We start from the raw sequence: 26,314 nt of genomic DNA, 5'->3' as shown, positions 1-26,314 counted from the left end.
AGAGTCTGTCATACAGAGTGAAGTAAGTCAGAAAGAGAAAAACAAATACCATATGCTAACACATATACATGGAATCTAAAAAAAAAAAAATAAGGTCACGAAGAACCTAGGGGCAAGATGGGAATAAAGACACAGATGTAGAGAATGGACTTGAGGACACGGGGAGGGGGAAGGGTAAGCTGGGACAAAGTCAGAGAGTGGTATGGACATATATACACTATCAAACGTAAAATAGCTAGTGGGAAGCAGCCGCATAGCACAGGGAGATCAGCTCAGTGCTTTGTGACCACCTAGAGGGGTGGGATAGGGAATGTAGGAGGGAGATGCAAGAGGGAAGAGATATGGGGACATATGTATATGTATAACTGATTCACTTCGTTATAAAGAAGAAACTAACACACCATTGTAAAGCAATTATACTCCAATAAAGCTGTTTAAAAAAAGTTAATCTAATAGTCATTAAAATTTCCTTTCTGTTTCTGTGTGGCATGGTGGCTTGACTGCAAATATTTTTAAGGGCAAGTGAAAGTCCAAATTGGTTGCTTCTATCTTCACAAGCTTACAAGTTGCGAGGATGTTCCTCAGTGTGTCTAGTTAACCTTATTGTTTTGGCAAAGACTGTTTCTAGGCTACTGACCGACTGATACTACTTCATGCTACTTTACTGGCATGAAGGTTAGGTTATATAACCAGTCTCATCAAATGTAGCCTATTAGACTGTATTCACCTTCCTTACTGTACAGTCAATCTACTCTATTATATTATGGGAAGCAAAAAATATCCTTTAGACACCAACTCAAGAAAATTTTTCCAGCTTGAAGAAAAAGTCAGCATTTAAAGTGGTGACACTGAACACAACCTATATCAATCAAAACCCTAAAGTCATAAGAAACTCAAGCTGATAATTCTTCCTTTTTTTTTTTTTTTTTTTTTTTTTTTTTTTGCGGTATGTGGGCCTCTCACTGTTGCGGCCTCTCCCGTTGCGGAGCACAGGTTCTGGACGCGCAGGCCCAGCAGCCACAGCTCACGGGCCCAGCTGCTCTGTGGCATGTGGGATCTTCCCAGACCAGGGCACGAACCCGTGTCCCCTGCATCAGCAGGCAGACTCTCAACCACTGCGCCACCAGGGAAGCTCTAAGCTGATAATTCTTTTTTTTCCCCATCATTGGCCTTAAACACTCAGCATTTCTCACTGAGGCTTTAGAACCAATTTGGGATATATTTAATGAAATATTTCAGTAATAAGACGTTACATTTTATTTGCATAATCACATGCACACTAGTCTTTCTAGAAATTTAGTAAATACAAGTGTTAAAATATTACCACAGAAATGTGGCAGTTAATGATAGATGCCAGTGTCAAAAGGATTATCTCTTTTCATTAGTTTTCCATGAGATAACATAGTACAGAATATATTCATTCACTTGGATTAACAAATCTTTCAGAGACAAAGAACCTCTGAGGCTGCCTTAGGGTAGGAACCAAATTAAGTACAACATAAGCAAACATCACGTGCAGCCTTGCCCCTTCCCTGTGGAAACCATAAGGGCAGAGAACCTTTAAAAGACAATGTGTCATTATGCTTGGAGGTAATGGCTATCAAACAGGCTTCTAGTTGTAGGTAGCCACTGCCAAGCATGTCATTACCTGAAGACATATGCAACAAACAAATGCAATCCCAAAATGTTTGCCAGGAAGGCCTCTAGGAAAATACTGGTTTGTTTTGGTACAGGGAGTCTCTGGAACCCAGCCACTGTTAAAGCAGTATTCTACCAACAGGTGTGCAATACTTATTATATACAGATTGTCTGAACCTATACAGGGGCTCTCTTTAAACGTGTGTGTCACCCATGCTCTTGTAAATTACCAGGTGCACTTAAGCCCAAACTTAGATAGGAAAATCAGAAGGGGTTCTACGCTACCGAGAAGGGAAAGAACTTACGTGTGTTAGCAATACTCTAAATGCTTTCTCTCCAAAAACTTTTCTCTGATGATGAATCAGCTTAGAGACATTCCCCGGTCCCACAACTATAAGTGCAATCCCTAACTGGGTCTTTCCCTGGCCTACAGTCTTTTAATTCTATATTGGAGGAACATTGTATTGATCCTGTTTCTTGCGTTTAACTCATTTATTTTGGGGGGGAGGGACCTGACAAAAGCCCATTTACGCAAAGCTGGGGAGCTCTTAAAAAGTACAAATTCCAGTACAAATTTCACCGACTTCTGGTGAGGCTGGAATCTGTCTTTTTTAAAGGCTCCACAGGTGATTCTGATCTACAGCCAGGTTTGGAAGCTATTGGTGGCCTCTGGGAATATTTAATAATAAATGATAATTGAGTATCCTCTAAAACTGTCTCCCCAGACAGGGGAATGCATAGGAGAGTTTAAAATAGTTACCATCTTGAACAGAGCTATCAAGCTGGTAACCTCATACTTACAACTCAAAACATAATGAAGAATCAGGAAGTAACCCCCCAAAACTTGGGGTTTACTTACATTGTCCTGGATGTGTTTTTCATCTTAAAACAGCCTCACAGCTTCTTTGCCCAAATAGATGTCACAAAATCCAAGTACTTTATACAGAGTCTAATCCAAGTTCTTACTCCAAGTCTAACTTTTGTTTACACACAAATCAAGCAGGTTTTTTGGTTCAGTTTTTAAACCCTCAGCAAACTGGATGCAGAAAATCAAAAGGTAAGATGTGTAACAAATGATCACTTCAAAGCTGCAAAAATTCTAAAAAGCATTCACACAATTAATGACCACACCAAAGGCAGGGCAATACCTGCTTTTAGTTTAGAGTAAGCCTCTGGAAACCCTTAATAGTCCGTAAGGACATTTCTGACTAGCGGCCCAGAACAGAAAATGGGGCGCCTTCACGATGTACTAGTGTGTCAATAGTAGGGGGTGAAAACTTCTAGGATTTTCATATTTTTATCCAAAACATCTATATTCTTAATACAAGAAACTTGACAAGAGGAGCTCAGATAGGTACATTTAAAATGAGAGTAAACAACTACTTGCGGGCTTCCCTGGTGGCGCAGTGGTTGAGAGTCCGCCTGCCGATGCAGGGGACATGGGTTCGTGCCCCAGTCCGGGAAGATCTCACATGCTGCGGAGCGGCTGGGCCCGTAAGCCATGGCCACTGAGTCTGCACGTCCGGAGCCTGTGCTCCGCAACAGGAGAGGCCACAACAGTGAGAGGCCCGTGTACCGCAAAACAAACAAACAAAAAACAAAAAAAAACCCCAACTACTTGCGTCTAAGAAAGCATCATTTAAACAAAGATTTCCAAACTTGAAGTTTTGACTGGTCCTGAAAACGTTAATCTTTTCTATAAAGTATGTAAATTCTGATGAAATAGTTAATGCCAGGAGCTCAAGGAATTAGCTCATATCTCTTTTGACTATTCATTAAGAAAGCATATAGGAGCCAACAGTGTCTAAAAGCCAGTCACATTGAACATTTAGGAATCATTCAGCTAAGTATCCCATATCCATTTCCACCCAATGCTTATGAGTCATCTTTACTGGTTTTATTTAGCAGCAAAAAAGAGACTTTTCCAAAAGAGAACTTTATACAATAGAAATGTACATAGTAAGAGCACCACTATTTTGAGGACTATAATAGTTGTTTTTCTATTAAGTTAAAATTTGCCTTTACAAGTCAGGGAAGGAGCAGGAAGAAGGCACTTAGCCACATACATTTTTACTACTAAGGAAGCCTCTTTCTCCACGACCTTCATCTCCACAACCTTGCTCTGCCCAAGGATTCTTTGAGACAATTGAGTCTATACAATATGGTCTCCACACTCCACTTTGGATTGGGGGTTGATGATATTTTTGAGAATCAAAAAATGTGGCCTGAGGAAGGGTCCTCCTTCAGGTAAGACGTTAAGTGGCCAAAGCCGGGCATCAGGGATCCACCTGCACCTAAACGAGGCAAAACAAGGAGCAGCAAGGACCCCTAAGTCCAGGTTTAAGGGATACCTGCCCCACAACTAGCCATGGGATCTTGGGCAAGTCAAGCAGCTGGAGACCCAGACTATTCATCTGCAAAGATAATGGATTCAGATGCTTACTACGAAAAAACACCGATCTTTCTGCAGCATTTTAAAAGCAACTAAGCATTCCTCAGGCTAATCTAGAGAGCTTCATTCAAAGGAGATGTCATAAATCTAGCAGGCAGAACAAGCTGAGTGCCAGAAATCACCACTAAGCATAGTCAGTATAAGGCAACTCCCAAAATGAAATCCAGGTTTAGAACATCTTTATTTTTTTTATGAAATGATTCTGCTGCCTAAAAGTCTGGGGACCTACTGAAAAATAATTCAAGATAATTTTACCTGTGCTGTTCACTACCAGGCAAATATAGCTATTAAGCGCTTGAAATGTGGTTAGTGCAACTGAGTTACTGAATTTTAATCAGTTTAAAATTGAAAACCTGATGCTTGATTCAGTTACTGGAAAAATTTTAGGTACATTTGTAAATAATTTGCATACGTAAAACTACTTTTTTTAAATTTTATTTTATTTTTTTATTTTTTTGCGGTACGCGGGCTTCTCACTGTTGTGGCCTCTCCCCTTGCGGAGCACAGGCTCCGGACGCGGACGTGCAGGCTCAGCGGCCATGGCTCACGGGCCCAGCCGCTCCGCGGCATGTGGGATCTTTCCAGACCGGGGCACGAACCCATGTCCCCTGCATCGGCAGGCGGACTCTCAACCACTGCGCCACCAGGGAAGCCCAAAACTACTTTTTTTAAACTATAAGTTTTATGAAATCTAAATAGAGATCAAGTATTTTTGACCAATCTGGTATTCAAATTTAGATGTGCTGGTGGTGCGAGATAAATACACACTGAATTATTCCCCCAAAAGAGAATATAACATATTTCATTAATAATTTTTATGCTGATTACATGGCAAAATGATAATATTTTAGATATACTGGACTAGGTAAAATACTAAAATTAATTTCAGATGCTTTTAAACTCTGTTTAATGTGGCCTCAAGAAAACTTTAAATTGCATAAAGGCTTTGCATTATATTTCTATTGTACATGTTGTTCTCTAGACCAATTACCACTTTATAAACATTGGAAACAATTTTTGTGAATAAACATGGAAAGCCATTAAGAAAAGCCACAGTGTTGCATGTCTATGAATTAATAAATATCTGTAGTCATAAATATTCACAAATAGGTAGTAAAAAATATTGATTTACTGACTCAATAAGCAAACATCTATTAATCACTTGAAAAACTATCAGGCTAGGGGGACTTCCCTGGAGGTCCAGTGGTTAAGACTCTGAGCTTTTACTACAGGGGACGTGGGTTCGATCCCTGGTTGGGGAACTAAGGTCTCACATGCCACCTGGTGTGGCCAAAAAAAGAAAGAACGAAAAAAATACAAAACAAAACAAAACAAAACACCAAAAAAACCATCAGGCTGGGTAAGACTGGGAACTTGGTTTCAAGACTGAGGGGTGGTTACTTTTATCCCCGCTGAGAAAATTAAAGTAACTTGTCCAAGATCGCACACTCAATTGATGCCAGAAAAAAAGGAGTCAAATACAGCTCTCCTGACTCAGAAGTCTGTACTCTCCCCGCTCTACCAGATTGCCTCCTAGATGCTGAGACGCAAAAACACCATAAGAGATATCTCGGATATTAAATGCTTCCACATGGCAGCCAAATCCATATAAAACCAAAAATATAAAACTGACTAGGAAACAGATTTTTAAACATCTTAATACTCCCTGAGCCCTGTCTCACTATACTGCCCACATTACAATTGAGTACACATGGATTTGTGATAGCCACTGTACCACCACGGTCATTCTTACTAAGTATACATTTCCACCTTGCCTGCCTCTTTGGGGTCAGCACCTCACACTTCTTTGCAATTCACCTGGCTCCTACTGCAGTGTTTTGCACAGTGTATTCTCAATGAATATTTATTCATTCGTTTATGTCTTTAATTTTTAAGCCATATCAACGTGGGAAGAAAAACTGGTAAAACGGTCTGACAATATGTCAATTCCTCATGCAGACTTGCATTAGCAATACAGGCACACCACAATCTCGATTCACACTGTTCCCACAGCAGAATCATTTCATCAGTTAATCTCCACCTGAAACCTCAGAAGTACTTTGAGCGCTGGGGAAAATGGGCTCCTATTCAAGCAGAAAGCTAAACTGGCAAATGTGCATCTGAAGCTTTGGTGGGCTTCTATTTCATTCCAGGAGGTAGTCCTGGAATTCCCTTCAGCTGCTCTGGCCAGCCATCCCACCTCCTCTCCTTTGCTTCTTCACTCCAGCTACACACTTTTTGCTTGACATACCTTTTCCTCCCAATCCTGCCAACACATCTTCTCTTTCAAAGACATTTTACAAATCCGACTTGTACCACAAAACCTCCCTTAACCAAATAAAAGGGAAATAGTTCTTTTCCTCACCCAATTACATCCTGGGATGCAATAACTTTGAGCTCTCAGACTGGAAAGGGATGGAAATATTTAAATATTTATCTATATGAGTGGAGTTTTGTTTCTGTATAACTTCTCCATTTAAAGTATCAATATTGGGCTTCCCTGGTGGCGTAGTGGTTGAGAGTCCACCTGCCGATGCAGGGGACACGGGTTCGTGCCCCGGTCCAGAAAGATCCCACATGCCGCAGAGCGGCTGGGCCCGTGAGCCATGGCCACTGGGCCTGCGCGTCCGGAGTCTGTGCTCCGCAACGGGAGGGGCCACAACAGTGAGAGGCCCGCATAAACACACACACACACACACACACACACACACACCCACACCCACACCCACACCCACACCCACACACACGCTGTGGGCCTCGCCCGATGCTTTCAGGATAAAGCCCGGACCCTTCAGCAGCTCATGAACGCTCCTTATGACCTGACCCCATTTGTCTATGGCTACCGCCTATCACTCTCCTTCTGGGACCCCGTGATCCAGCTGTCGCTCCCTGAACACATGAATTTCATACCTCCCAGCATCTGATCATGATCTTCCCTCTGCCCTCTCCCTTCTTTTCCGTGGCATTCTTCAAGTTCAAATGTCACAGCCTCTTAGAAGGCTCTGCCTTCTTCCACATAAAAAGATGAATCACTTTATCCTCTGGATGATTATTTATGTCAGTAACCCTGAGTCCAAGCAAAAGACCTGGCACAGATAGAACATTTATCTAATCAGCATTTTTGTTCTCTGTGACTTGCTTATATCTCTCCTTTCATCAAAGCCAGCTGTCTTTGACTGTAAAGCCCATAGAAGGCTGGAGGTAGGCCTGCCGAGTGTGCTCTATCCAGCCCGGTGCCCTACTCAAGTAGGCATCTAATAATTTATAAGAAGAGAAGGGGAGACTGTTGATTCACTTGCAGGAACTTGCTGAAGCCCATTCAGGCATGACCAATTGGGGTGATGCTCCAAGTACATCCACCATAATCATCATGATGAAATCTTTGGGTTCAGAACTTTTTTTCTACTAAGGCAATCAATTTCTCCAAATGTGAAACAGCGGCATCCCTCTCATGGAAAAAGACCCTGATCAGTAAAGAATTAAATTAGCTCAGTAATTTCACTGAGAATGGTTTCCTTCCAATTTGGCAAAAGTGGCTGGAAGGTTTAAAAGTTAAATTCGACGAATGCAGGAATAAATTAATACTTTTTTTATAGAGAGCAATCTTTGACGGTGTTCACTGATTGAAAACAAAAACAAAAAACCCCACCACAGAAATATTCCCTGAAGTTGGCTGATTACTACATAATTATTTCACTGTCACTTTATTATGAGTTTCATGGACACATCGGCCCTGAGTTCTGTGAACACAAAGGTGCAATTTAACAGGTTACATCCACTCCAAGAACACAGGTGAGGGTCACAGAAGGAAAGAGACTTTATAGCTGAGAGTGGATGATGAGTTACTGCTTGGAGTAAAAGAAAGAACCTCCAAATACAAAAACATTGTTACTGCCTCCTGGAGGCTGATCCAAGATGGGATAAATGCTTAGTTAAGTTTGGCCATAAACCTCCCACACCCATTCAGGTAATTTTATTCACTGTCAACATTTGACAGTTTATTAACAAGAGCCAGGGTGCCCCAAAAGGTCTGGGGAATATAACGATGAACAGACAGAGGATTCTTATCCCAGGAGGGACCTAGACCACAAAGCACGCTTACACAACAATGTGGCCATTGCTACAATGGGGGTATGTAGAAAGGGCAGGGGAAGTGGGGCAATCAAAGAAGACTTCACCCTGAAGGTGACAACTGAACTCACACTTGCGAGAGGACTTTGGCTCAGGTCCAAAATACACGTGCTTATGGTTTAATTCATGTGACACTTACAGGAAAGGCTGCAACTGTAGCACATAGTAATACCTTGCTGTAGTAGCAGTCACTCCACACAACTCTGAATTTGAAAGGAAGGTATTTCAACCTGGACCTCTTCAGATGGTTTATTTTCTGAAGTTCCAGAAACATACTTCTTTGCCAAAATGTCTGCTATAGGGAGTGGTAAAGACCAGATATCCTAGCCAAGAAGATGTCACAAAGAGACTCCAGGACTCTTTGGTCCCTGTCCTATTGTCTTGGCAATGAGCAAACATGATAAAACCATTAGCTCAGAGAGGAATTTAGACAAGCATTCATTAGATAAATTCATAATAATAATGGCTACCATTTATCAAGCAATTACAATAGTGAGGCTGTATACTAAACATTTCATAAACATTAACTCATTTAATTAGTAAGGCTTGATGGTAGGCATATTAAATATACATGTATACCTTTATTTATGAAGATATATATGATGTATATTAAAACCTTTCTACAGAATCAGAGTTGAAGCACCTTAGGCTCAAGGTTACATAGCAAGTTACAGGCTAAGTCAAAGCACAAGTTCATAACTCTCCCAAATCATACAGAAAAAGTACATCCAACAAGCTTAAATCAATTGTTTCCATACTTTGTATTACAATCAAAATGAATGAATCCAATGGGAAAAGACAGAAGAATAAAAAAGAGACAAAAATGAAGTAAACCATGGTTCCTCCGTGTAGAAAAAGGATCCACGTTTAAGAACCCCAGTTCTACGTTGCTTCCCCGCGTGGGGATTGAACCTCTCCTTACACCAGAACACAAAGAAGAACGAGGTTTGCATAATGGGCCTTCGTGCCACGTGACCCGCATTGCATCATTTCCTTCAGCAGCAGGGCTCCGCGAAGAGTGTGATTCACTTCTGTTTTCAGCAAGCAAACAGTAAAAGCAAATAAAACGGGATGACACTTCTGGCTGACGCTTCTGCATGTGGCTTACTCTCCACTTACAAGGAAGGAGATGGAGGCTTGGACTCAAGCTCTGAGCGCACATGACTTTGCCAGCCCAGCACCATCAAGCCTGGGTTGTTCTTTGGCGTTAGTTGAACCCGGTCCAGAAAGAACGTTCTAACCTCCTCTCCATTGTGTGGGTCTCTAGCAGAAACTTCATGGAAACACTGCTGAATAAATCAGCCAAGTAGTCATCTTTCAGTATAACACACGGTCCAATCAGACAGATGGAGATGGGAGGGATGGCCTAGGAACGGTAACCACAACTTCTCTCTCTCTTTTTCCCAGAGCCTGAAGAGTACTTTCATTCTCCCGGCCCAAGAAGTGAATCCCTAAAACAAGAGCCTTATCTGGCAGAACAATATGATATTTAATGAGCTCATTGGGCCACTTGGATGACGGTTATTTCGTGTATAAGGGACACTTGAGAATTGTTGAGTGGGCCTTCCATCATTGGAGTGTGGACACTCCGTGAGTAGTTAGATCCTCTGCCTGAGTTCATTTACTTTATTAGCAGATAATTACACTTAGATCGTGGTCTTTTAACTTAAATTTAAGCCAGCTTTTCCTTAATTTCTGCATCATGCCCGTCAAATCCAGACTCTTCAAATCTCAGCAGCATGAAAATGCACAGAGTAATATGTGTTACTCCTTTTACCTTAAAGTGCAGGCCCAGCACTACAATAACCCTCCATCCCACCCCTGGGCCATGACTGTGATTACAGAGCATGGGTCAGAGATGGAGTCCATTTCTGCATTCTAAAGAACTCTTAAACCTACCAAGACAAACGCTTTGGATATACATGGTCAAGACAATGAATTCAGATGATGACTTTGAGCTCATAATGACACTTTAATTATTCGGGGTGCTTGCTACCATAGACATCGTGCCAACCTTGCCTGTGGAAACCTCACCCTCAGTGCTGGCACACAGGTAAAAGAACAAAGGTGAAGGTCATCACTCAAGGATGTGGCAAGGACCAGAGCGTCCTGGAAAGGCAGCCAGGTGGTGGCAGCAGAAAGTCTGGAGAGGAAGAGTCTTGATGCTCCAGATGGGACGTGAGGAAGACCTGGAACAAGGCTGTGGCAGAGGTGATGGTGACAGAGATCCAGAAGCAGAAAGGGAAGCACAAGGAGTTTCAGCCACGTTTTGAACGAACGACAAAGAAGGGTTGAAAAGGACTCAGTTGCTTGCCTGGGCCTGACCAACAGAGAAACTGCAGCATCTGTGATGAGGAAATGAGCACACTGAGGGACCTGGAGGAGAGAGCTGAAGTCATAGCTTCACCAGGCTGCTGAGAAAAGATTCAGCTTTGGAGATGACTATCAGCAAAGCAGGAAAATAACAGAGAAAAGCTGGCCTTCGGGGTCAGTGAGAGATATTTATGTACAAACTATAGTCACTCCTACTCAGAGATGCATTTCTTCTTTCATGGGGTTGGTTCCTGGTCATATTTGATTGTAATTATTGATTTATGTAGGTCTCCTTCACTAGACAATCCTCTCCTTAAGAGCAGGAACTTGAGCCATGCCCAGCTTAAAGTCATCTCTGGGTATTAGAATTTAGTAGGGTTTTGTTGGGGTTTTTTTCTGCTGTCTACACAGATTGTGTCCAAAGGCTGGATGCAACAGGTCAATCAGAGTGGCAAAGAATGAATTTTTCCTATTTTCAGGAAGAAACATGCATTCCAGAAGTTCCCCCAGCAACCGAATCACAGTTGCAAGCTTGCACTGAGGGCTGAACAAGCGAGGACCTGCCTCTTTCAAACATTCTGGTGGGAAATCATCACAGGAGAAGGGGGCTGGGCATGACTCCTGCTGGGCTGCCAACAGGAATAGAGGCTCCAGAGCCAGAAGCAAATCGAATCCAGGTGCCAGTACTTATTCACACACTTCCCTTGGGCAAGTCTCTGTGTGCGTATGTGTGTATTATTTATTTAGTTATTTGCTTTAGGTTTCTTCATCTATGAGACGAGATTTGCCTCAGTGGGATTTGATTTAAGTTTAAATGAGATAGTGCTTAGCACATTGGCTGAAACACAGCCAATTCTTCTTATTGGACCATTGCAAGATTAGCTTATGGGGGCCGTGGATAGGTAAAGTGAGTCAAGCTAAGGCCCTTTCAAATTAGTAGCTGAATCTGAACAATGAGATTGAAATCTAAACCTCATTGGAAAATACTGACATTTCTACATAAGTGGAAATATCTGAAAACAGGAAAACATTTTGTCATTCTTGGGTAATGACAAGATTAAGGGTATTTCATCTACTACTGTCAGATGGCCCTCAAATTACTACTGTATTTGTTCATTTTAATCTAACAACAGATTTTAATAAACCTATTACATTCCTTTGGTTTTTTTCTCTTTCAGCTGAGAACTGGGTACAATCTTCAAGGGCTCAAGTTTCTGATCTAGTAATATTGTCCTTACAATTAGTTTTTTTTTTTTTTAAAAAGCAGACTCAAGTTCTTATTGAATGGGCATAAGAAAGAAAACATCAGAAAATTCTCCTCTTTCTGAAACTGGAGGTAAAGAGATGGAGAATTTTTATTTTGAGTGTTCTCGAACTCTGCCACTGCTTCTTGACAAACACCACTGAGGTAACTTATTAGGAATTACATGTCAATATACTTCTGCTCCTACCTGAGGTTCATCAATTTCACCTACTGTTAATCAATACCTTTATATTACAAATAATGATGAGAGGTACCATAATTTAGTGTTTATCCTAGAGTCTAGGTTTGATTCCCGGCCCTGTCACTTACAAATGGTATACGCCAAGTTGGGTCATGGTGAAGATTCGAGGAAATGATGCAGGTAAAGCATTTAATACAGCACTGATACGTCATAAGGGCTTATAAACATCAGCTACTATTATTGCATTTAATGCGATGTTATATAACAACAGGTGGTGATTAATAGTCATCTAGCATTGTACAGTTTATATTTTATGGGGGTTGTTGTTGGTTGCTACCCTTTTCTCTTGGTAAAAGAGTATTCTGTTCAGGTAGCAGGTAGAAGTCTTGTCTAACAGAAGGTGGACCCACCCCAGTGCAGGGTATGCATCACGATTTGTCGAAGTCAACATGGTAATTCCATTCAACTGTGCCAGTAATTGGCATGGGACCCAATTCCAGTCAGAGGAATGCAAGAGGAAGTTTGCTGGGGTTTTCAGCAAAATCTTCTCCTTCCTGCCAGAAGACAGACCTAAACTGGGCCTCATTCCTTCCTCTTAAGTAAAGCAAAGATATTTGGAACTGAGGTGGCCATTTTGTAATCATGCAGTGACAAGTCTAAAGACTGAATGGTCTGGGTCCTCCAGCTTCTAAAGCCATTCAGAACCTCCCAGCTCCATCCAGGCTGTGGTTAGGCAAGCTAATTAAGTCTTTATTCTTTCAGCCATTATAAAGTTATCTATTACGTATAGCGAAAGCATCCTAAAATGACCCATTTCAAACAGATGGCAAAGTTAGTTCTATGTATTAACCATACCATTATGGCAGGTATGTTACTGTATTTTGAGTTGTGACAAGAAGGATTTAGGATTTAGAAATGAAAGTCACTGATCTTCAGAATCCTACTCTGTAGTTCCCAATTTATATATATATATATTTTTTCCTTTTTTCTTAAATAAGTAAAGCGGTTGACTAATTACAATGATAATAATTTGAATTTCAACTTCTTTGCCCCCCTAAGAAAATGGTACTAATCACTGAAATGGCAAATAGACCAGTTAACAAGAGAAAGAAAAGAAGCTAAGGTAAAACAGATTTTTGGATATTTAAACTGTGATAGAATCTTCATTCTCATTCATAATTGTGACCTTTCTTAAAGTACAAGCGTTTAAATTGTTAGTTAAAAAAAATAGTTTTTTTCAGTTGAAAATGGGCCACGTTTTAAAACACCTTCAAAACTGATACCTCAGTTGGCATAAACTAGGATTAACTTTCCCATAATGAATAAGGACTGGGGGTTTGTTTAGTAAATGGAATGCAAAATGAGAAGACTAAAATGTCTCATTTTCCTATTTGCTTGCAATTGTATTCAGTCAAGTAAAACAAAGAGGACAGGTTGTCTTAGAAGAAAAGATGAGGACAGGCCTCAGGGCCACTAAAATCATGAGGGAAGGGAGACCAAACACCCAGTGTGGCCCAACAGGGGGTGGGCTTCTCTATAAACTCCCCAAGAAAGCTACGATTCTCATTAGAAAAACAGAAGATCAATATAGAGGTAGGGGATGCAGAGGTACAAACTATTATGCATAAAAAAAGCTACAAGGATATATTATATAACCCAGAGAATACAGCCAATTCTTTACAATAACTACAAATGGAGTATAGCCTTTAAAAACTGTGAATCACTATATTATACACCTGCAACATATAATATGGTACATCAACTACACTTCAATTAAAAAAAAAAGAGGGCTTCCCTGATGGCGCAGTGGTTGAGAGTCTGCCTGCCGATGCAGGGGACACGGGTTCATGCCCCGGTCCAGGAAGATCCCACATGCCACGGAGCGGTTGGGCCCGTGAGCCATGACCGCTGAGCCTGTGCGTCCGGAGCCTGTGCTCCGCAACGGGAGAGGCCACAGCAGTGAGAGGCCTGCGTACCGCAACAACAACAACAACAAAAGAAAAAAAAAAAAAAGAAAAAGAAAAGATTAATTCTGGGGCGCTGAAATAGTACAAGTGATACTAAGGCTAAGTCCGTGTTGTCATTCAACTGCAAGGCCTCATTTTTAGTGAAAGTTTGTTAAAAACGTGGTTTTCAAAAACTAAAAGTTGAAAAGCAGGTTTTTTTTTTCCTAAGAAAAACTGCAATTTTGCTCCAACCTGCAAACTTTAAACTAACTGCTTATAATTTGCTAAAGTCACAGGCAGTATGCTTATCTAGAGCAACTTTTCTAGTTTTACAATTCTTTAAAGCTGTCACAGAGCTTTCTACCTAGCTGCAGGCATTAAGTAAAGGTGAACAGTATAATAAACCAAACGATGTTTCAGACAGATTTTTTAATAGCATCTTGCATCCTTACGAACTACTTTATTTCAACATAGCTTAACTAAAACACAGTATCTACCAAAACCTAGGAGCGTATCCTCTGGCTGTACGATCCTATGTTATAAAACCTCCAGGATGCCAGCAGTCTCCATAAACACCATATCTTACTGTGCAGAAAGAAATGCCCATCTCTGGATCAAGAATGCCACACTTCAGATTGGAGACAACCCTGTTCAAATTCACTGAGTCAGACACAGTCACTTTGCTGTACACATAACAATAGAAAGAACCCGATAGGCTGTGTAGTGTGACAACTTTTTCTTATTCGGAATACTGAAGAGCGAGCTAGTCCAAGAAACTGACCAAGCTTAGAAAGTCAGAGACTGGTCTCTACTTATCAGTCAAGTTCAAGAATGTACAGCTCACCCTCCTTTGGTCTGGCTTTAATGGGGCAGGAGAAATAACCGACAAGTATTACGATGTTTACATAAACCTCTTTTTTCAGTGGAGGCATTCAAAACCCTTCATACAAAACAGCTAGAGACAGTGTGAGCTTTGCTCCTTTCACACAAGGAAGTAAGGGAAGGAGACGATCAAGGTCACACACAGAAAATTAACAGAAAAACAGGGAAGGAAAACCTAATCTGGTATTTGCACAATTGAAGCATTTTATTGATTTGACGGTTACATAATAAATCATTTTATTGATTTGCTGAATCCTTCCTACATAAATATAACATTCAAATGGAATTTTACTAAAGTATTGCCCTAGTTAATCTAATACCCTCTCCTTTTCATGGCTGCCAAAATATATATTTACCTGTTTAAATCCAGACTCAAAGAAGTCAGCCTAGTGTTTCTTAAGCTTAGGACAAAAGAATTTAATGGAGATTTAATTGTATATTCCCATAATGTTATGTTTGTGGCATTAGCCGAGAAATACTAGAAATTTCAAAGCTGTCTTCCACTGCTAAACTACTTTGCACTTTGCAATTGATTGAGAACAGCAGAGGCAGTTAGAGTTGTATATCAAATTAGAGTTGATAAAAGCCCTTAATGTAGATTTGAATGTCTTCTTGGAAAAGATTTCAACTCCCTTAAATTGACATGACAACAAGTCCTTACAGTAGCATAAAAAGTACTGGCTGAAATATTATGGTTTTGGCTTAAATTTCCATCTGCAGCTCATCAAATGACTAAACAGTAGAAAGGAATTAAACCAAAATCAGACTCATTACAGAGCCTGATATGCTGGCAGAATATAAACTTTCACTACTTAGCATCTGGAGTTTTAGATGACTAACATTTAAATGCTTGTGCTTGTATGCTCTGTAAAAAGAAGTGTTTGTAAGAACATAGGTGAGATATATGATCATTAAACAACGTATAGAATATATAATTCACATATACACATACATACATACACATTCCTTCTCTCTAATGGCCCAAATATGAAGAGTGAGAGGACCACTCCAAATGAAGTATAATGGCTTCAAATTAGTCCCACGTCAAAATTCTGATAAACATCGTAACTCTTCTTCACTTTTTTTGTTTGTTTGTTTGCGGTACGCGGGCCTCTCACTCTTGTGGCCTCTCCCGTTGCGGAGCACAGCCTCCGGACGCGCAGGCCCAGCGGCCATGGCTCACGGGCCTAGCCGCTCCGCAGCATGTGGGATCTTCCCGGACCGGGGCATGAACCTGTGTCCCCTGCATCGGCAGGCAGACTCTCAACCACTGCGCCACCAGGGAAGCCCTTCTGCATATTTTTCTAAGGTAAAGAATGCCTATGTGAAACCCTTGCTCTCCCAAATACTGACATCTGGTCAAGTGTTCCTGAGTAAATAATTTACATTTCCTTTTCTCCTTCAGCCATCCTGCTAGGAGGAATATTGGAAAATGTCCTCACAGGACTCTGCCTGCAAACACCAGGCTTCCAATAGTTCTCTGATGCAGTGAAAGTACAAATCCAGAAAGTTAAAGTCAACAGAATCTATCAAACACATCCTGCCAAATAAAATTCTCCGGGGCATACAGTGTCTCTGAAATATCACCGGATCCTCTCCTAGTCCTGGGAACTTGTGCGCTAATAGTCCTGAATTCTGACTCTAATAAGGAAGGAAGAAGGGAAGCTCTGAGACCCTTGATGGTGGGACCAGGTCTGATTCAGCTATGAAGCTCTCAAAGCAGAGTGTCTCGTGCACAGAAGGTGCTCAAGAAAGAAGTAATGCATAGCGTTTGCCTAGCGTCTTTGCCACTGTCAAGCAGTAAGACATTTTGGAGTAATAACCAAGAAAAGCTGATGCTAAGATAGTAAGTTTTTGAGTATAAGGCAGCATTGAAAAGTAAGCAAAGATGTTCTAATGGAAAAGGCTATTCCCACTGCTCCTCCAAAACTGGGAGATACATTGCAACTCAAAGAAAGAGCATTCTTTTATTCATATAGCCAACAGTTCTACAATGGAACAATACTGAAATGAATATGATGAATGGGATCTATCAAATGAGAGAGATTAGTAAGAAAAAAAAAAGAGATAAAGCTGTGTACTATCGTATTCATAAATGCCACTCTCCAGGAAGTCGGTGCCTGCTAAACCTTCTTCTGCCCTGGGGTCATCTGCAAAGAGTGGGTGATTCCCAAAAGGCACCATATTGCGAAAAAGTAGAAATGTTTAAGTGTTTAAAAAAAGAGGACTAAGAAATGCTAGGGTACAAATAAATTCGGGAATTTTTAATACATATGTTTTTTTGGATGGACTCACCTCTGTATATCTTATGTGATAAATGCCAAGGTATACTGCACTTAAAAAGTCCCATTCAAAGGTCAAGACCGTGGACTAAGATCATTATTTGTTCATTTGATCTGAAACCTCACAAAATATATCTATGTGATGCCGTATGGGTATCTCATACCACAGAAGCTGAACTTTGGGAGAATTAAGCCTTTTCATTCCAAACCAGGAACATTTAAGAAGAAGCTAGTTTATTCAGAATCAAGGCATCTCATTCATCAAATGAGGTAATGTGGTGTCTGAAGGCGCTGAGCAAACTACAAGGCACTAAATAAATTTAAGGTTTAGTACTAACAAAGAACCTGCACAAAAGGCTTATATTCAGGGCTGTCAATCTATAGAACACCTCCAACACAAGGAAAATGCCATTTCTCATCAGCCCAAACTTACTTCTGAGCCCAGCACGTTCTGAATATCTCACTGGGCTCAAAAATATAGATGTAACTAATAAGATGATCAGGACACATGGAATCTATTCAATTCCTTGAACTGTACCCAAAAGTGAACTAATGAGTCATGGGTATTAAACTGTTTTGAAACAGATGTCTTTTAAATAAAGGGCATATTTGCATGTTATATCAGTTGAAACATCTAAATACTGGCAACTTTCTCAAATATCCTGGGCTGTTCCCACATTGTAAAAATATCCAGGTCATTTCTCCTTCTTGCCTACTGCTGTTTGCCTTTCTGACTATTTCGGTTCTTGTTGGCAACTTCTGCAAGCAGCATGAAAAGCAGGCGAAGAAGTTGAAATTGAATCATTTTGTGTGGCCAGTCTGGTGGGGAGTTTTATGGTGGCGGAAACCAGAGCTATCAGGTAAAATGAGATACCCGAATTATAGACAGATTTCCATCATCCCTGGAAACGGTCTCCCTGTTCTCACTGCTGAAGATAATTAGGGGTTTGCTACTATTTCCCAAAGAGAACACAACAGAGCAGAGAAACCCCAACAAGATAAGCAAAGGACAACTCTAAAAGAAGACCATTAATATATTCTTATTTATTTGAGCTATTTAATTATTTACAGGTACTTTTAAAAATGGGGGTAATCAACATAAAATATTCTACCAGAAGAAATGTACCTTTTTACTATAATCCTGTGTGTGTGTGTGTGTGTGTGTGTGTGAAATCAAATGACCATAGGGCACAGAATTGGCTGCGTATTATATTTAATAATGAGAGTGAAGAGCTGTTAATACTTAGGTCTTTCAAACAGGTCTGTGCTAAGGGGATGGTATTCTCCAGCACTGCGTCTGGAGGGAGATGGCGGGGCAGGGGGCGGTTTCAGAAGTAGACAGGGAAGGAGGAGGAGGAGAAGAATTGGGAGTGTCATCAGCCAACAAGAATGAAAGTACCCGTAAAGCACTAAATTCCCCAAAGTGTTCTTGATCCTTTGCTCATTCGGTGGGTAATTTTTAAAAAATGAGATTATCGACTGGATTGGGGGAGGGATTTACGGCACTTACTACCATCCTGGCTTTGAGCAAACCACTTATTCAACTCTCATTTTTTCATTTTTCTCATTTTCATCTGTAAGATGTAGAGAATACGTAACCTTGCAGGGTTACTGGAAAGAGTAAAGATGATAAACAGAGCAGTCACATGGCCTCCTTTGCCCAGGGCAGTCCCCGTTTATACCTAGTGTCCCAGCATAATTATTAACTCTCACTCTTAAAGGTGTCTCAGTTTGGACAAAGAGTGATGTGGTTTGCCCTACATCTAATTTACCAAGCATAACATTTGACACAGGGGTGCCCTCAGGCACTGTGGCAGCTACTGCTATTCTAGATTCTAGGATTGTTCATGCATTTCAACCAAGAACAAAAAGCCAAAACAAAACCCAAAAAAACCCCCCAAAAAACAAAAGCAAATACAAACCTCAAATCTTCCTCCATCATAAACCCAGGATACATCAACTTTTTCTACTTAGAGAGAGCGGGTATTGATCTGGGGTTCCGTTTCTCACAACTTTGGCAGAGGTGACCATGGCTACAGGAACACGGGAGTAACTCTCCGCTAAGTGCTTGGGACAGCGCTAGGTGCGCCCCACTGTTAGAAGAACGAGGTGGGTGTGCTTGCACTTGAGCTGTACTGCTCTGCTGGACTTAGGCAATTGGTTAACCTCTTTAGTTTTCTACTTCTTTAAACCAACTCTACAAAACTAACTGAACTAACATCTTGAGATTTTTCTTAAGGCTTTCTCATAGCATCTTTGCAGTATCCTGGTGACATAAATAGGGATCAGTGAGTACTGTTTTGCAGTGAATCGGACATGTTTTCAATCCTTACTTGAACGTGGTTTCTCTTCGTCCCCAGAGCATACCATATACTAACCAGCATTTCTATGTTGGACAGAAATACCGTCCTTACCACCATGACTTATCTCACTACAACGTATCTGAAAAATGCCACACCCAATTCTTCCAATAAAGCAAGTTTTCTACAGCACCATGAATCATTTTATAATGTACAGCAGTCCCTTCCAAAACAGGCCAGGGACTTGTTCAGTTCCCCAGAGCAGTTTGTCAATGGAATTCTCATTCCCTGGAAGCATTAACAGGCATTCAAAGATTTCTCTCTATGGGGTAGCGAGGTTTGTCAACATTGCAGGAAAGATACAAACTGTCCTGCCCTGGAAAGATGGAGATGTTGAATGGACCCTGAATGCCCCTTCATCCACTGGGCCCCGTGTTCACTGGCTATTATAGGGTGGATAGAAACCCAAGGAACGCCGGTTAGAAGTTTCAGATCGGCAGGAGAGCCTACCCAGCAGCTCTGTGCATCAATACAAAGCAAGCCCTCCTCTCCTGTGAAAGAGCTTGGAACTATCTGCTCTAAACATTTTCTGTAGTAAACCTGAAATGCCAAGGTGACTTTCTGCCACCGAGAATACTCCCAGGCCATCTCCCACGCTGCTGGAAGGTATGTACTTAGGGAAGGTAGGCATAGTCCACTAGAAGCTGAGGTGGAAAAAGGGGTAAAGATAAAAAGTAAATCTAGAAAAAAGAATGGCCCAAAGCAGGGGCTGTAATGAATGTTGACTATTCATGGAATACGCCAGAGAGGCTGTCAATGCTAAGGTGAAAAATGGTCTAAGTTTGGTTTTAAGTGGGTTTAGAAGAAAGGGAAGCACTGGAATACATTAATATTATTTTAAAATTTATTGAGATTCACAATGTGCCAGATATTGTGCTAAGTACTTGACATCTTAATGCCTCATTTACTCCTGTGAGGTATTCATTATTGTTGCCTCCATTTTACAGATGGGAAAATTGAGGCAGAGAGTAGTTAACTGATTTTCCAAGGCCTCACAAATGCAGGAATCAGAGATCTCAACCAGGCCTATGTGGTTCTGCAGCTTGTGTGTTCTAGGTGAGGGCGTGCCAGGTTAGGGGGCTGACATGTGTACGGGCGTGGACTGGAGAGCAAGTTAGTGAAATGCAGAGGCGGGAGCAGATTAACTATGGCTGGAACAGAGAAACAACATGAGAGAAGACGAACAAGGAATTCAAAGAGGGTCCTGTATGGTGGTCCCTGACACTTGGGGGGAGAGGAGGCTGTGATATAGTCTTTGAAAAGCTGGCAGAAGCCTCTCCAGGCTGCTCTATGTCAGGTGAACCGTGAGGAGACCACTGCAATATTCCAGGTTAAATTGAAGAGGGCCCATGGTGGCCACAGCCATGAACATCAAGACGGTGCAGCTGTGAGAATCACTGACCAGCTGGGGAAGGCCTGGATAAGAGTGGGGAAGAAGCAACAGGACAGGTGTCCAAGCGGATAAGGAACGCAGTGAAGTCTACAAAGGACACTTTATTTACAGACATCAAGGCCATTTGAATTCCCAACTCCAGTAAAATGAAAGGGCAGCCTGACAGGGCAGGCCAGGGAAGAAGGGAGTGTCAAAATGAACAGTGAGGGCTTCCCTGGTGGCGCAGTGGTTGAGAGTCCGCCTGCCGATGCAGGGGACACGGGTTCGTGCCCCGGTCTGGGAAGATCCCACGTGCCGCGGAGCGGCTGGACCCGTGAGCCATGGCCGCTGAGCCTGCGCGTCCGGAGCCTGTGCTCCGCAGCGGGAGAGGCCACAACAGTGAGAGGCCCGCGTACCGCAAAAAAAAAAAAAAAAAAAAAGAACAGTGAGCAAAAAGCTAATACATCTCACCAGGAAATGACTGCTATAATTGACTTGTTAGTTCTTCAGAGGAGACAAATATATACAAAATTACAATGTGCCATTAAAAAAAAAAAATGGAAATCTTAACCTGGAAATGCTCACAGAATCATCTTTCCTCTTACTACCACCTTGCAAAGCAGTCAGCCATGGTTATAGAGTTTGTTTTATTGCCTTTTAATTGTTGTACTTTTATAAATAAGCACCACTACATAATTAGAGGCCTGATTCTCCATTCGGGAATGTGGCAGAGGGGGGCTTCCTCACCTCTCAAACTTGTGATGCTGGGCCCATGAGCTGCCGACCCCACGGTGCATCCTCTCAGCCCCGGTGCCCTGAGTAGGCTGAGTGTCCTAAGGCTTCTGTTTTTTACTTTGTCTTCCACACAGACAAATTCCTTTCTCTTTTTTGCCACTGAAAATATGTAAAACTGAGAGCTATGCTAGTGTTGCAACAAGCTTAAGGAAGCCTAAGCATAAGGTGTATTTCCTCTTCCTCTTTTAAGAAAGGCCTGAAAAACATTCTGACCCCCAAAGGCAGGTTAGAGAATCACCAAGTTCACTCTTCTGCCATAAAGAAATTAAGACAGAGGGCAGGTGCTGTGTCTTAGTCACCTTTGTAGCTCCACAGCCTGGCATGTAGTAGGTGTGGAATAAATATCTGCTGAATGAATTGAAAGAATTCAAAATTGTGTCCCAGACACTCTCAAAGTAGAAATGAACAGTCATTTTGAACCATCTCCTGATGTGAAGGGGGGCGGGGAGGGGAATGGAGAGTTTAGGAGGGGTGGATAGAACATAGACTTTGTCTAGAGTAATTTGAAAATAGACAAAAGGGGAGAAAGATTTTGAAAGAAATCCCATTGGCCTCAGGATTGTCACAACATAATTTTCTATCTAATGAGGCAATGACAGAAATTGATGGAAGAAAATAATCTGGCCTTAAAGTACTCAAAATAATGATTCAAAACCACACACTGATGTCAAACAGTAAGTCTCTCCAGATATTGGAAAACTGCTCCATAAAGAACCTCGTATGTCAAATTCTTTTCATTAATCAAAGGGTAAACAGACAAAGGAATATTCACCCTTTGAGTGTGAAGTATTACACAAGTAATGAATCCAAGATAAATGAATTATGACTATAACAAAGGAATGCCGTGTTAGGGTGACAGTATTACTCCCAAATGGCTTCCCACTTCTAGAAAAACAGCTTCAGACAAGCCCCATAGTGTATACAGTGGTGCAAAATGATCTGGAAGAGAAGGTTTCTATGGATATCATTTAGAGATGAATACCCCTGAATACCTTCAGGCTGAAGGTACTTTGGCTCTTTTCTCAAAGCAATTATGGCACAGGTTCTCCTGCCCGGCTTTTGTTTACATAAGAACAATCTTGGCCACAGGTCATTTGTGGAGGAGATAATTAATCACCAGCTCTCTGAGCACAGGTAGGTTAATTAGTATGCACAGAATGCAACATACATTTTTTTCTTGGAAAATTTTTTAAAATGTCAAACAATTAGGGATCTGTAACACCAGCCGGTCTTTTATCCAAAACAAGTACAAAGGCTGGTTGGTGAAATAAAGAAGACTTTGTTTTTAAACTGTTCAGAAAATACAAGGCATCACTGATCACCTGAAGGCCTCATTTTAATTTGATTCCAGATCCATGATGCCTTAGAGGTTGTCTTTTGGAAATATCTGACTGCAAAAACCTTTAAGTAGGTCAGAAATGGAACTTCAGAAGCCATAACATTCTGGTATCCTAATAAATGATTTTACGGTCAGCACCTCACTTGTTTATGTTTCAGAAAAGCACATTATTGGCACTATAACAAACGTCACGATTTTTCAACAACTCAAATACTGTAACAGCATTCTGAACATCATCCACATGGACAGGGAGAGATCAAATAAATCTGCAAATGCCTCTGTAGTCAAAAAAAAAAGACGAGTCAGGCTTTGGACTATTAAGTACTTTTTTTCTTCAGACAATACCCTAATAAAACAATTATGAAGTACTCTGAAACCCTGCCACACCCCTTTGATTAAACCACGCTTCACAAAATATTTCGATAAAACCTGAACACATTAAACAAACACCAAGGCAGGAGATGCAGCCTGGAATGCCCCATCCTGCGCTGGCCAGGGTCTGAAGGGCCATCTCACTTGAAAATTTAATCAAACCAAAGCTACTGTAATTCCACCGCAGCCTTTGCACTTCAGGAAAGCTAGTTCAGTCTCTGACATTTTGATTTTCATAGCAGATGGAAGCAAAAAAAAAAAAAAAACCCCAAGAAACAAACAAAAAAAAACTTGCTAGGCTCACAAGCCTATGCGTCCAGTTGAGATTTCATTTCTCGGACCTCAGGCAACACCCAGCAAACAAAAACAAACAAACGGTTATTTTCTATTACTCACTATTACTCCAGGATTTCAGTAAATATTTGATACTGATCTCAAAGAAGCCGGAGTCCTGCTGGCTGGCCATGTCGGCGGCATACAAAGAGGCTGCTCCTCGGACTGGACCGGGAGCCGCCGGGGGAGCAGGTACCGGGCGTGGAGATGCGCTTGTCACAGGTTAGTGATGTAAGCGGGGTCAGCGGCCGGGAGGGAGGCTCTGCAGATCTACCTCTGGCGCCGGCAGCAAGTCCTCATTTAAAGGACACGGAGGCGCCGGAGAGAGAGATGCTCGGCCGCTCCTCCTCCTTCGGGTCCAGAACTGGCTCCTTATTTGCTGGGGGCTGATCCCCAGCCCTGAGAGGCGGCGGCGGCCACTGCTTTCATTTCTGAGCTGCTAGAACCAGCCACGCCCGCTACCTGGTTCGGCCCGGCAGGTACGGGACCGAGGAAGTCCCCACCTGCCCCGGGAGGGAGGGTCTCTCGGCCGGCCTGCCGGACGCGGCCCCCAAGGCTCCTCCGGGCCGCCGCAGGGCTCAGGGATGGGCTGGGAGGGCAGCCTCCGCCCCCGGGCTCAACCTGAGCCACTCCTCAGCCCCGACTCAGCTGCGGGAGGGAGCTCGCGGCTTCAGCACGGCGGCCGCCGGTGAGCCGCCCGCGGCTGCATCGCTGCGGCTCCCCCGGCGTCTGCCCCCCGAAATCCACACAACCGCGTCGCCGCAGGAAGCCAAGCGGCACCCCTGGGTCTGGTTTGCAGCGACGTTTTCTGAAAAGCCCCCTCCGTCCGCCCCGCTGCAGCAGGAAGGCTTGATAACAGGATATCGGCCTGGGCTTTTTCCTCCCCTCCTTTCACGGGCACAGTGGAAGCTGCACTTCGTGCTGCGCCCTCCCAGAAATGCTGTCATTTTGAGGGGCACCCGCTCCCCCGCCCCAACGTGTGCGTCCAAAGGGGACGGTACGAACTGCTTAGGCTTGTTTACCGAATGCCAGGCTCCACAATGGATCTTCAAGCCTGTCTTTTCTAGGAGCCACCGAGCCCAGGAAAGCTTATTTTTATTTGTTATCAAAAGATAAGAAGCAAAGCGTTATATTCCTTGCTGCACAATGGCTTTTTACTCCATGAAATCTTGATATCAGGCGTCCTGATTTAAGTTAGCTTTGTTTCATGTTATTATTTAGCTGGACTAGGCGATTAAACAAGAGAACTTTAATCTTGACGGGCTACGTTTGAGCAGGTGGGATTTGACTAAGCATCTCATCAACCATGAATCCTTCCCCCTCCCCAGCACACTTAACGACTAACATTTTCCAAAGGCGTTAATAAACTATATTAATAATTATTTCACAACAAAAGTGAGCACCCCTCCCCCACTCCAAATCAACACACAAATAGGACTTTCCAGACTAACAGTTCATTTGAGAAATAGTAGGGAAAGAGTACACTTTTTCTAAGACTAAGAATTTTAAAAAATTCAACACTAAAGAGAACTTTTAGGACTATGTCCTGAAATGCCCTAAGACACGCTATCAATACAATGAGCTTTTCGAACTCCTTATACAAAACGTAAGCACTCCACCACCAAGATTTCCAACTCCACTCACAGCACTTGCTTCTCATGAAGTCTCCTCAGATTGACTTCTGTTTCCTGAGCTAATATAGTTCTATCACCTGTACTTTGAATATATGGATGCCAGGTGAAACAGGACCCAAAGGATTTACCAAAATGGCTGTTACATCTGAAAACAAAAATATCCAAGCCCGCCTTTCTGGTGCCTCTCTCACTGTGGTTGGCAGTGAGTGAACAGGGAGGCCGCTGGGTGCCTTGGAGTTAATGAGCACAAAGCCTCTCAAAACTCATCAGAATTTCCTAGCTTTGAGACCTAGGGCAAGCCCTTAACCTTGCTAAGCCTTAGTTTGCTCATCTGTAAAATGGGGATCCATAGTGGTACTGACCTCATTGTGTTGTTGGAAAGATTAAATGACATTATGAATGAAAGGGTTCAGCATACTGTCTTGCATACAGTAAATGCTTAATTAAATGTTAGCTATCTTGATATTTATTATGAACCTTTAGGGACTCTAGAACTTTTAAATTTAGGTTAAATACATTTTTGTACCATTTAAGCTCTATCACCTTTGAACACCGGTGGTAACTATGGGGACTGCAAGGTGGAGACATTTAAAACAGCTCAATAGCCACACATGCTATTATATACTGTTACTCAAGCAGACAGATTTTTCTCTGTTGATTTTATAAAAGGGATCTTAACTGGATTTTCAAAGTTTTCAATCCTACTATAAACATATTAATTTGCTGAGAATGTCACTCATATATGTTATTTCAAAAGGACGCTCTCATAAAATTTTAAATGCTATTTAGAAAAGAATGTGTTTAATGGCATCTAGTTTTCCCTGTGAAGAGTGAATCAGAAACTAAGAGCCCAGGTTCTGTCTGTTAGAAGCCGAAATCTTGTCCAGTGTAGGCTTTTTTTTTTTTTTTCCCTCATTCGAGTACCTTAAAGAGAGCATATATTGTAAAAGGACAGAAAAGGCCTTTTGTTTTGCTGAAAGCCCTGCAAACCAAATAGCATGACACCTGCTGCAAGCTGGG

General features: G+C 42.0%; 1 protein-coding gene across 2 annotated transcripts in view; it reads right to left on the bottom strand.

The window, feature by feature from the left end:
- Positions 1 to 26,314, bottom strand: part of FRY (FRY microtubule binding protein) — a 322,162-nt gene that overhangs the window by 221,245 nt on the left and 74,603 nt on the right. The window contains exon 1 of one of the 2 annotated variants that reach the window (XM_081214716.1): positions 23,724 to 23,822. The exons of the other annotated variant lie outside the window; for it this stretch is intronic. Coding sequence (XP_081070842.1) covers positions 23,724 to 23,793 — 70 coding nt within the window. The 5' untranslated portion in view covers positions 23,794 to 23,822. Of the gene's footprint in view, positions 1 to 23,723; positions 23,823 to 26,314 lie in introns of those variants that run through there. 2 annotated transcript variants of the gene reach the window in all.

This window comes from Mesoplodon bidens (assembly GCF_964165515.1).
Source record: "Mesoplodon bidens genome assembly, chromosome: 17".
NCBI classification, from domain to species: Eukaryota; Metazoa; Chordata; class Mammalia; order Artiodactyla; family Ziphiidae; genus Mesoplodon; species Mesoplodon bidens.
This window is presented reverse-complemented; position numbering and strand designations above follow the sequence as displayed.